The sequence below is a fragment of the Acanthopagrus latus genome, chromosome 3 (genome assembly GCF_904848185.1).
Source record: "Acanthopagrus latus isolate v.2019 chromosome 3, fAcaLat1.1, whole genome shotgun sequence".
NCBI classification, from domain to species: Eukaryota; Metazoa; Chordata; class Actinopteri; order Spariformes; family Sparidae; genus Acanthopagrus; species Acanthopagrus latus.
The window spans coordinates 12,293,198-12,305,930 of record NC_051041.1 but is presented as its reverse complement, the minus strand read 5'-3'; the positions used below and the strand labels follow the sequence as shown (position 1 = coordinate 12,305,930).

The 12,733-nt window shown below is 44.4% G+C and overlaps 1 protein-coding gene across 3 annotated transcripts in view; it reads right to left on the bottom strand.

Moving 5' to 3' along the window:
• The window catches only part of ripor2 (RHO family interacting cell polarization regulator 2), a 64,947-nt gene extending 53,008 nt beyond the window's left edge, over nt 1-11,939 (bottom strand). For 2 of the 3 annotated variants that reach the window (XM_037092236.1, XM_037092237.1), the window contains exon 1: nt 11,541-11,939. In XM_037092236.1, the coding sequence (XP_036948131.1) occupies nt 11,541-11,619 (79 nt within the window). In that variant the 5' untranslated portion in view covers nt 11,620-11,939. The remainder of the gene's footprint in view (nt 1-11,540) is intronic. The other variant, XM_037092238.1, reaches the window with a different exon arrangement.
• Nucleotides 11,940-12,733: the final 794 nt, after the last annotated feature.

Below are 12,733 nucleotides of genomic sequence, written 5' to 3'. Positions count from 1 at the left end.
CCGACAACGTCTGACCACCAAACCAGGATGAGTCAGAGAGGCCACATGACTGGAGGGCAGGAAGGTCAAGGCTAAGGGATGTACAGGCACAGCTGACAGTGTGTGTGTGTGTGTGTGTGCGTGTGTGTCACAGTGAAAGTGTGTGGCACTAAAATATCTGAGGAAACTGCTGCTCCTTCTCCGGTTACTATCGCTGTTTTGGCTGACTCATTGTTGGACTTCTGGAGCTGTAAATCAACTTGAATCCAAGCACATTCTGACATTTGTGTGCGTGTGTGTGCAGCTGTGTTGGCTCCTAAATAATGATTCACTTAGCTCCTATACGCCTGCACAACGTTGCATGTTACTGATGTGTCTCTACAGAGGTGAACAAATTACAGGCCGTATACTTCCCTGTGGCAAGGCTCCATGCTGCCGCCCCTTTAGTCTGTAATGACTGGTTGCTTTTTGCAGGTAGAGTCTCTCCCCCTGAGGAACCTCACAGGCCTCCTTCTTAAATATTTTTAAAATGAGTTTCTGCCTGTGTTCTGCCTCACCGGATGTAGACAGTTGCTTTCAGCCTGTCGCTGGGTTCCTATTTCAACCAGCATTCTCTTTACTTTCCACTGTCTGCATGTTACCTTATCCCTGAGTGTTATATTCTTGTTGCTATGGGAAAAAGTTGTGTTGCGCGAGTAAGCGAATGCACGTAAATGATGCGACTTACGTTGTGTGACGTGAGCTACTGTGAGTTAAGAGACTGCACGTAGTTTTAACCAAAAAGTTTGATCTTTTCCTGACAAAGTCATTTTGGAGCCAAAACCTAACCAAACTGTGACCGCTGGACAACGTTTATAACCGGTGAAAAGTCATAACGTCTTAATAAGTGAGCTGTCTGTCAGCAAGCTTTATTTTAAAAGTCTGATCGCACGTAACATGTAGCCGTGTTTCAGTTGTAAACGCTTTGATGAAACCATTGTAATCCACTTGCAGGATAGTTGCAAAGACTGCAACTGGCTTGTGAGGAAATGCCGAGGTTAAGAACCAGACAGTTTTCTCAGGAGTTGGTGGAGACCAAGACAGAACGAAAAGGAGATTAAATATTGAAAGCACATCAGTCAGGTGGGCAGAAAGACGGCTACAAATGAATGCCTACGCTGCTTCATATCAACTGGATATCTGACTAAGCAAAAGTTTGCTAATAAGTCAGCCATAAAACTTTAAATGTGATTGCAAATTGTGTTTTCAGCTTATTTCTCTGCTCTGAAGTGGCCAAAACAAACAAAACAAACAAAAAAAAACAAATGCTGTATCTGTTATTCATGGTTTGGCACGACTGTATCTTACCACACTTCAACAAAGAGCTAGACTTTTTTTTTAGAAGCATCTCACTGTTGGCTGTTTGTGTCCTGAACAAAAGTGATCCTGGCACAGGGCACAAGTCTGAAAGATGCAGTAGGCGATTCTGGAGAAAGATAGTTGATTTCTGAGTCTCACTTCCAGGCCGTGGGCAGGTGCATGATTGATTGTTTTTTTTTGTTTTTTTTTGTACTTGGACCGAACACAAACAACCACTTGTTTAATCTCAATATTCAACTATCTTGCTCTACAACTGTCCACTCACCAGCCATAAATGTAAGCTTGCCTCTTAGAAGGGCCTCCAAACGTCCTCCAGGTTACCCCTCTCTGAAGAGCAGTGGGTGGTCTGTTACGTGTCACGTTTCAAACAGGATTATCTCATTGTGAGAGCGGTTCCAAACCACTAAGTGTAAACCTCGCACGCCCGGCGTCGCCCGCAGCACAGATCGTCATGGCAACCACATGGGAATTGAAAAGGGAAAGGTTAGCAGCAGACATACGCCACATGTGAACATCTGTGACCGAACGAGTGGGACGAGTTTACACTTGTGCCTGCGGAGAGAGAAAGTTTTCTCCTCTTGCATCATGTGCCTTACTGGATGTTGCAGCACTAACAATTCACCTTCAGTTCACCAAAATGCAAACAATGTTTTCTTCTCTTTTAGCCTCCCCCTTCTTTCTTTCTCTCTCACTGCAGAAGCTAATAGTTGTCTTTTGGCGAAAGTAGGTCAGTGGAGGCAACTGTCAGATGCAGGGAGAGGAGGATGCAGAGCGGTAATATTCCAGCTACAGTAGGTCCCCTCAGGTCAGAGCGATTCCCAACAGAGAGCGTCCACTGACGCACAAACCACACTACTGTCACGTTCTTCGCTGTGCTGCATCTGTGTGGACAGAGAGGACATCTGTGGCCAGACAGCGGAGGTGTGTGTGTGTGTGTGTGTGGGTGGACTGTCAGCGTGCGACTGTTGAGGGTGGAAGACAATGCTCGTGTGCGTGCGAGGTTGCAGAGGAGTGGGTCAGTGCGCCTCTTACAGTAGGGCAAGTAGATCGAATTAGTTTTAGATCATTCTCCAACTTCTTGCGGTGACCTCTTTGGCAGCGTGCGAACGAGGGAGTTACTGTATTTGTGTCGCGAAAAAGTTGACGGACAGCAGTAAACATTGATTGAATTATTTCCTGGTCGGACCACGACGCTGCAGGGCTGAACTGCTGCTCTGCTGCAGGGGGGAGTTCACTTAGTTTGCTCCAATCATGGCATCCATTTGAACTGAAGCTAATATAGTCTATATATGATAAAAGTACAGACATGTTCAGAAGTATAAGCGTTCTGACCGGGAAGCTTTTGTGCACTAAATTCTCCATGTGAACAAGTCTGCACTTGCTCTTGTAGTGCTCACGACAGATGTTTCTTTTAATTCTGAGGAACTCAGTTTGAGGACCTAAAACCCAACAAGCAATACTGTATCACACTTCCAAATCATTCGTCCTTACCAGAAACAGTCATTACCCACTTTCCCAGGCAATGTTTAAGTACCTGTCTTTAATATGCTTTAAGGTGGACAAGCCTTGACAAGACAAGCCTGGGGGTGTCGAGCAAATCACGGCAACATAACTTCCCTGTAAACAACTGGCGGTTGATATGCATCGCTAATATTATAAGTCGACAGACTTACATTTCTGATTATTTTCAAGGAAACAATTCGAGAGAAAGGTAGTTGGTTACTGAGCCTCATTCAGAGGTTTTCAGGAACTGGCTGTCATCTGTTATTGATGACCCTGGAATTTGACTCAACAATCAGCAACAAGATCAGATGTGGGAAATGACAGTGGACGGCTCGAGTGGCATCATTCAACGCGCTATGTGGGCCAGATGCACATGACCTGCACAATTTTGCTATCTGGTATTTACTTCAGCAAGTTTATGCCCGAGTCTGTCTGTGTCCGTTCGTCAGTTGGTTGGTTTGCGATTTCTCAAGGAATAACGCATGGATTTGATGAAAAAAAAAAGTTGTATTTATGTGGCTGGTATCTATGAGTTAGTACAAATTGATGAAAATCCAGATAAAAGATTATTTACAAATATTAGACTAGGCTTGATTGAGTTGAAGGGGACTGTTGGGCCTTGGTAGATGTATGCACTCTATTGAGTTCCATTCTCGTTACAAATGAAAGCCTGAAACTTGCATTTGAGATGATGATGATGTATGTAAATAACACCATGAAAATAATCAAGCCGTATGTAAACTACTGGTAGGATCTGTAGTAAAAATGGCTCACTGGATAAAAAGATGCTTGTCCATACTGTTGCTATGAGCCACTACCCGTGAGTTTTAAACCTGTGATTTGACTAAATAATGTTGCGTAAGTAAAGACAGAAGTATAACGTTTCTAGACAACATCTGTGGTGCTGTCCAATCAGATTCACTCAACTGTGTAAACTGCAGTGTCAAGCGCTGTGACATAACTACCAGTTTCAAGGGGCCAAACAAAACTTAGCAGTAAATCCTCTGTAACGTCTGGAAGATGTAGCCCAAAACAGTGAAAGATGCCGGTAAAGTGGCTTTTTGGTATTCCTTATGCTTACTAATTCTTTGTCAAACAGCGTCTCTCATATCTCTCTCTCTACATACTAAGCTGTGAAATGGTGCAGATAAGTCACCTCCCTCTGGCTTTCCAGTCGGTGGAGCAGGACTCACTGTGCTCACTGTGATCCTGAGCTTCAGTGGGCATCATGTCGGCTCAGAGGAGGATACAGTTTCCTGGGGTTTGCCACACAAGGCAAGTCCCGACAAGAGACTGAAGGAGAAATGGATTTGTGAAGGCTGACCTGATTTCTTGCAGACTTATCCATGAGCTCTGTATCTCCTACTAATGCTCTGTGTGAGTGTGTGTACAGTATCATGTGTGGTAGGGGCGACCCTGTTTCACCCTCTTGTCAAGAGCTAAAAGCTAGTGTAAAAGTGATTTATTGTCCTCAGCATGATAATATCATGAGATCTCCTCAGAACACATATATGAAGTTGAAGTGATAAGAATATCACATACTCATGACTCGATAAAATTAAACAAAGATCTGATCTGACTGTGTGGCTGTGGTGTACAAACCTCTGAATTCAATATACAGTATAACATAAATCTAAATGTTTCTTTAGCAAAGGGAGGCACCAATGTGTCCATGATTAATAACATCAGTTTGTAAATTTGTTAAACTCTTATTCAATGTTACTGGTGTGTTGGCTTGTACACAAGGCAAACTCCTGGCTAATGTCAATAATAATGCTAGGTAGTAAATTCGTAAAATCCAAGGTAACGTAGGTAACTTTTGCTAGATTAGTGCCACTCTTCACTAACATTACGTATGACAAATAGGTTGGGCATTTGCTAAACACTTAGCTAATGCTTCTAATAATGTGAGCTAGTAAATTTGTTTCTCCCCTAGCTGACGTTACTATAAACATTAGCTAAGAGATTAGTTCAAATTCGAGCTAACATTGCTAATTATATTAGCTATTAAATTACCTGAGTTAAACTCCTGGCGAATGTTGTCATTAATGTTATCTCGTTTAATTGGTTAAATCCAATCTAACATTACAAACGACATTAGCTAGATTGGTTAAATTGAGACAGCATGGTTTAACTCATATTTTTGCTCGTTTTCAGATGAGCTAAACTTCACAATATGACAACAATGAGGTATATTTGGTTAATGCTGTTTCTTTAGCATTAGTATTTCATCATAAGATTCATATGAGAAGTAAATTAGGTGTGTTAGTTAGACGTTAGTAAGGCTAACTGTTAACGCTAGTGTGCTAGTTAAACTCCTGAAGAATCAAAGCTCATTAAGTGAATAAAGACTTGGCTGTAGTTAAAAACCTTTCCACTGTGGCTCAGGTTTAGCCTGGGTAACTTTTCCTCATATTTGTCTCCTTTTTTCTTAGATTACCTGAGGAATGCTGCCCTTTTAGCCTTACGACTTGTTTCAAGAAAAGCTCCTGTACTGTGAAAATGAGACCGCAGTTCGGTAATTAACCCTGCATGTTGTGTCTTGCCTGCACATTTTCCCATTTACTTGTAAACCTCGGGAGCCCTTGGGCAAAGTCTGGAGCGAAGGCTTAAAGAGCACGAGCTGAAAGCACTGCCTTAGCTTTCAGCCCATTCATGTAGCGTCACCCTACATCGCCGCATACACCCGGCCCCCTTGGGATTTATTTACTCTCATTTAATCTGCCGCTGACTTTAAAAGCTCTCATAACTCCTGACTGACGTGCCATTGTGACAGAAGTAGTTTCCAAAAAAACCCAAGCAGAAAAAAAAACAACAAACAACAAACAAACAATAGCTGTCGAACCCGGCAATTAGTGGTTTTGTTATGTAATTGGTGGTCAGGAGATGAGAGGAAAGCATCTCATTGCGCAAGGAACGGGAACAATAGAAAACATTCCGGCATTGGAGGATAAACAAACTACAGACAAAGGCACGACTGTATTGAATGACAGGGAGTGGGTCAGTTTGACACCTACGAACGCAAAGCACCGACACACGACGCGTCCAAAACACCCGTCTGTCAAAGGAAGAGTTATTTCCTATGTGGTTCTGAAGTGTAAATATAATTCAGGGCGCTGCCAGGGGGCCTCCACTTCTAGGAGCTCCTCACTTGTGACTGAAAGCAGCCCTGTCATGCTCACTGACCCTGACCCAGTTAGTCAAACACGGGATTATTTAGACACCAAACACCAACACTTCATTCCGACCGAGGCACCGCCAATCTCGCGCTCAACTATATTTTTACTATCATTAAAGTCGGGGACACACTGCTTTCTTGTACTTTGCTTCTGCTCACCATTTGCCGCTGCGCTGCCAACAACACGAGTCGACTAGCGGAGCAAAAATCTGGCCCCTTTGAATTACTCATGAGGAGGAAGAAGGAGTTAAAGAAGCCATTGTGTTTATTTTGGTCTCAATGGAGCCGCTGTGCACTTTTACTGATATCTTTGTTTCATTCGGTGCAGCCATTTTTTTTCTTCTTCTTCTGAGAAACGTTACCACAAAGGGGGGAGCTGTGCGTTCGTGTGGTAAAGTGTGATAACAAGGGGAAGAAAGTGGAGCTGTGTTTGGGTTAACCTCCAAAGTTAAAACACTTAGGGGCTTTGGTTGTGTTTTTCTGTGAAATCTGAATGGAATCATTCAGGTCGGATGGGTGTTTGGTGGAGAGGTGATTTTGCAGGGGCTCATTTTTAATGTCGTCTCTTAATCCATTTACCAGTAAAAAAGAAAATGTTAGGGGCAGAAACCTTCCACACTGAGGCCGACACATTTGTTTTTCTATTAAATGCAGAAACTTCGCAAATACAAGGCAAAGTGGAGACGTCGAGCAGTGTTGATGAATTTGAACCGGTTCCAAAATCAAATGTTGGAGTCAGTCTGTGAATCATATATATATATATATATATATACATATATATATATACATATACATATATATATATACATATACATATATATATATATATATATATACACACACACACACACACACACACACACACACACATAAAAATAATAACACTGCCACCACTTTGTCAAAAAGCTTGAGAGTTCTATGACCTCGAAACTTGTGAGACTCATCCAAAAAATGCTGGATTCACTCAAATCCATGCTGGTCAAACTTGTTAAACTCTCCTTCTGAAGTCTGCCCTTGCGTTCGATTTTCCATAGCTAGTCACAGAAGACCAACTGCCTCAATACAACACCGATGAGCAGCCATGCAAACATATTGGTTTCAGCGAATACGGAGAAGGCATGTTGCTGTGTACAAAAGCAGCTTCTCTCAACACAGTTGTTGTCATTACGCCTCCTTTTTTTTTTCTCAGTGCACGGCTTAACGACGGCTTGACAATGGCGCCCTGTCTCGTCCGTGGCTAATTGTTATTCTTCTCGCGGTGCTCGTTGGACCCTCTGTTTTTTTGTTTTGTTTTTTTGTTTTTTTTTTACTGACAAGAAGCCGCTGCCTAATGTCATGATGCCAGATGAATCAGTCAGCTTGGTGGAGTGGATGGATTCAGAGGTCTGGACCGAGACGAGTCTTTAGCGTCTGAGTCGTGATCCAAGTGACCTGATTACACGAGATGCCAAAATATCCGTCTGCGTCCTCGGAGGGTCACTCAAAATTACTTCTAAACATAGATTTTAGTGTTTACGCGCCCTGGTTTTGCAATATCTGTCTCTGAGATTTCTTCTGAAGCAAGAGGGGGGTTGCAGGGGAAGACAGAGAGCAGCGCTGGGAGTGTGGTCTTTTATTTCATTTTTACACAGAGATGCTGATTTAAGTGTTGTACAAGAACTTACAACCAAAGATCTGCATCAATCAGATCTCATTTTCTGACACTATGTTTCATGAAGATAGCTTGGTAGCATCCCCAAACATTATCCCGCCTTCTAGACTCGGTTCGGAAAACTTTTTTGCCGACCAGTGAACACAGCTGTCAGCGGGCATAACACCAGACCTACGTGAACTGTTGAACAAATATAAAGATGTGGGCGGCAGTTCAGAGGTCCGAAACCCCACAGCGGTGCTAAATGTCATTTGTGGTGCTCACAGCACTGAAAAATGACATGTGAACACTTCTGCAGTTTCCCAGTAAGAAAACTATGCGCCTCTGAATACACAGACCGCACTGTGAACGTACCTCAAAACCTGTACAACTAAAGACATCATGGATGCCACTGATGCTGAGTGAGGTAATATATCATTCGCATGCCGGGTGAGCAGCCCCCTTTAATCTAGAGAGAAATCAGCCGACCTACTATTCATCCACTACCTCAGTTGACTCAGACCTCCGTGGTTAAATGTGTATATGTATGCAGGAGCCACGTTTCCAAATGTGGAGCTTACAACCCGGTCAATGTGTGTCCCAAATTTCATGGCTTGAAAAAGGCAGCCAGCCGACTGCGAGTCCCTTTTCATGTTTCTGCGGGGGGGGGGATGAAGCTAAAACACATTGTTCCCACTCAATAAAGCTAACAGGCTTTTTTCACTAATTCATACAACCTGGAGTGGACTGAGTGAGAGGGCGAGTGTGGAGGAGAAGCAGGGAGAGAGGAGGGAGCAGAGAGCGAGGCTGGCGCTGTGCGTTTGCCTCCTTTCAGACACTCTGACATTTCTGCTGCCAGGCTAAAAGTGGCGCTCCTTTAGTCGTAATCCAGCGTGCTTCAGCGCAGCGGCGGAGGGATGACAAACGAGAGTAACCGTGCCTTATGTAACCCATTGTGCAGAGAAGCCAGCGGAGACATCTGATACACTTCCTTTTAAATGCGTTATGACTCACTTCTTTCACTTAATATTTAATGCCCTCGAAAACATACCCACTTGACATCACACCAGTGGCTCTCCAACCTTTTAGCCAGGTGTGACCCGCGGCAATGGACAAAAACAATTCAAGCAGGCCGAGAGTGCATCTCAGAGGCAGATTGGGGTGGCTGTGGGGTTTATCCATGGGACTGTAACCTATTTGACCAAGATTTGAGTCCTGTGTGAGGCGGTGGTTACTTCATACAAAACCATGATCTTTTCCTAAAACTAACAAAGTGGTGCCTTTATTTTGGAGACGCAGGGCCGAAACCTTGACAGTGACACAGCGGACCCACTACACGGTTTGGCATCATACGAAGGTTTGCTATCCACAAGTTTCCTGTTACCTTGGAAAAGGCCAGTTCTGATTAATGGGTGTGGCTTGAGATGGATGTGGGCAGGGTTTGCTGGAAGATTGCAGTTTAATCCTGAAATTGATATGGGTTACTGTATTAATTATGTACCCATAAAAAGAACATTATCTGTACTGGATACTCTTTTCAGCTGAACACTTGCTCAACCCTGGTGTTCCCTTTAAGTGCCTTGAAGGTTTTTTTTCTTTTGCTTGAGATCCCCCATCACAGGTCCATCTGTTGTGAGCAGTTCAGTTCAACAGTGATATTCCCTGGTTACACTGTTTCATCTGAATATTTTTTAAGAGGCTTGAATAGGTCAACTTAGTCGCTGTTTTACAAGGAATATACAACGATTCCCTTGCTGGAAACCAATGCATTTAGATGCATTTAGATGCTGCACGATCACACTCCCCATACTTCAAGCTGAGGTTCATTCAACACTAAATTCTAATTCTGTTGGTAGAAAAAGCTCAAAGATTTGCAGAGCCGGTACTAATGATGAAACTAATGATTCAGAAAAGAAAATAAGCCAGTGGTTGTGAATTTGCATCTAGCACCAGCCAGAATGAAATGTTTGAATATTCAGCGCAAAAACACACAGCATAATTTCCATCACTAAACCAAAGAGCTAATTAGAACAGAAAACATAAGTGATCCATATTCTCCAACCTTCAGCTCCGTCTATGAATAAACACACTGCTGCCCGCTGGCCATCCCCCAGACGAAATATGTGCGCTGCGATTGGCTGGTTCGCTGCAGCGAGTCAGCTGGCTGCATACCTCCTGGCTGTGATGTTCAAAGGCAACGTCACATCACCATTGGTGTATCTCAGGCAGAAGTGGGTCAGGGGAGGCATTAACATACATTACACACCAAATGATGCAATATCTGGGAATATCCCCGCGCTCACTGTCCGTTCATTATCAGTGGAGCGGCTGCTGCGGCACACTTAGGGCCGGCGTGGAGTTTAAATATGTCCTAAAATCTATAAATATGTGAGTGTTCATGTACAGCGCCAGAAGATGGTGTGTCATCAAACACTTAAGTGAGGAATCAAAAAGCAATATGTGGCAGAGAAATTGAGGATATGTATAGCTGACCACTGTCACCGATTGTGTGAGTTTTAAAGGGAGCAAAACGCTTCATCAGAGTTAAAAGACTAGTGTAACATGAGACAGGACAGAGACAGGAAGTGGACCACACGAGGACATAAGCTACAAAAATAAAACAGGAAATGTCCAAACCAAAACCATATGAAAGATTGATATCGCTCTAATGTCTGGCAGCTCAATATATTGCTACAACCAGCAGCTGGTTAGCTTAGCTCAGCTCGAGGCTACATTAGCGGCTACTAGCATTAACCCAGATGCTTCATTGGTGGATTACTCCTTAAAACACAAAAAGCATTAAAGGTGAAGTACATAAGAATTCGCCATCTGTCAAATTCATATTCAAAACAAATACGGGACGTCATATGACCACAGTAACTGCTATCACTTGCAAACTGAAGCTGCCATAAACATATAAACTTGGTTAGCAGTGCAGCTATAGCGGTCCAGATCATTAGCTCTGGACACCCACGGAGTGTTGGTGTTAACACAGCTTTCAAGGTGGCTTTGGACTGGGACAGTCCGTGGGCTAGATGGCTAGCACATTAGCTTCAGCAGATATCCCTGCCACACAATAAATTATTGTTTTTATGTCAAAACTGTTATGTCTTCATATTCACGAGTGACTTTTCCACAGTCATGGTTGGAGATTTTTTTTCTTCCAAATGGAAAATGAACAGACCTCGACTGACATACCACCTGACAGTATTCTCCCCTTTTCCCTCTACCTTTGAATAACCGCCAGTCAGGTCTACCGCTCACCGCTCCTCCAGGATCCAGCTGAATGTAAGTTGTGATCACAGTTGGTTTTTAAAAAATGAAACCGCTCTCACAAAAGTACATGCTGAAGAGATTTTCCCGTGGCACATAATGCTCGGTTAAAAAACATCTGCCTGTTATACAAGAACGCCCACACTGCAGAGGGCACGGCTCCTCTCGGCTCTCTAAAAAGGGTAAAAGTTGAAAAATCAATAAACAAACTCTGCGCACAACTCCTGCACAGACTAACTGGAGACAAACGTGTGCAGTTGTAATTAGCCAAGGATCTGCTGGTTGGCTAATAGTAGCAATCATTGCGTGTATTAACAACAAACACAACTTCAATTAGTGGCATAGTGAAGCTTTTTCTCCTTCTTCACCAAGACAAGTCAGTCTTTGATGTTGTTGCCTCTGTGTATCAGAGCCTACTCGACCGTGCAGCAAACAACCCCACCTACGCAGCCGAGGAGATCCCTCTGGGCCACCCCTTAGCCTTCACCCTCTTCTTAACCCTGATCACAACCGCAAGACACAAACCAGCCAGTGTGACCTCGCTGTGATCCTCGAGCAGCCCACCTGTAAACCCACGCCTGCTTTCGCACCTCCCAACTGACCCTTCGGCGAGCCTACCGTCCTCGTAGAAGACATCCTCCGCTTCCTCGCGCATCATCTCATCCAGGTCATCCTCTGCAATGTCGGTCATAGCCATCACTACTCCTCTTTTTGCTTCTTCTTCTTGCTCTTCTCCCTCTCCTTCCTCTCCTCTCCCCCTCGTCTCCCTCGGCAGACTAATCGGAGCCCCAGAGAGAGTGACTGGGCTGTAAAATTGAATCAACGCCGGCTCGGCCTCTTCGCTTCAGGCGACAGTCCGATCACCGGCAGGCTCCTCGCTCGAGTAGCCACAGGACTGGGACTGAGCTGAGCGTCAACTCCCTGCACGAGGGTGTGTGTGTGTGTGTGTGTGTGTGTGTGTGTGTGTGAGAGAGAGTATGTGTGAGTGTGTAAGTGCCAGGTGAAGTGTGTGTGTGGGTGAGAGAGAGGACTCCCAGCGACCTTCACTAAGTTTCAGCAACAGCGGCGATTTCATAACATCCTGTGCAAAGCTGAAGTGAGAGTGTGCTGTTCGGAGAGCACTTGTATGAGTAAGTGTGCGCATGTGTGTGCATGTACTGTATGTGGAGAGGCAGTGGTGTGTGCATGTGTGTCCGCGTGCGTCCATATGCACAGTATGGCTCTCCACAGTGAGTCAGCTCGGGCAGCTGGTGGTTAACAAGAATAATTGGGTTCTGTATTTTGAGCCAGCAGGGACATGCAGAAAGGGTGTGAAAATGTGTGTGTGTGTGTGTGCGTGTGTGTGTGTGTGTGTGTGTGTGTGTGTGTGTGTGTGTGTGTCTGCGTGCGTGAGTTTGTGTGTGCATGACATGGCGGGTGAGATGTGAGGGCCGGCTATACTTGTCATTCCTTCACAGCTCACTAGGAATCATGGGACCACACTGATTGCTCCCTCTATTTTTTCACTTGGCCCACATTGAGTGGGCCTCGGCAGGGCAGATAACGTCTGGTGTCGTCTGCTGCCGCTGAGAAGAGTCTCCGTGGAGCCAAACACGCTCACCTGCTCTGAGGAAGGCAGATTCAGACGCTGTGGGAGGCTCTGTTTGTTCCTCTCATTTACTCAGAGTTCTTACATTCGGGACTTTTGCGTCACATTTGAGTCACATGAGCTGCAGCCATATTTCGAACAGCACTGCAGGTCTCTCGGCACCGTTTGCTGCAGCTTTAAAGATGTTTCCAGGATTTAAAGGAGACCTACTGTTCTTGTTTTG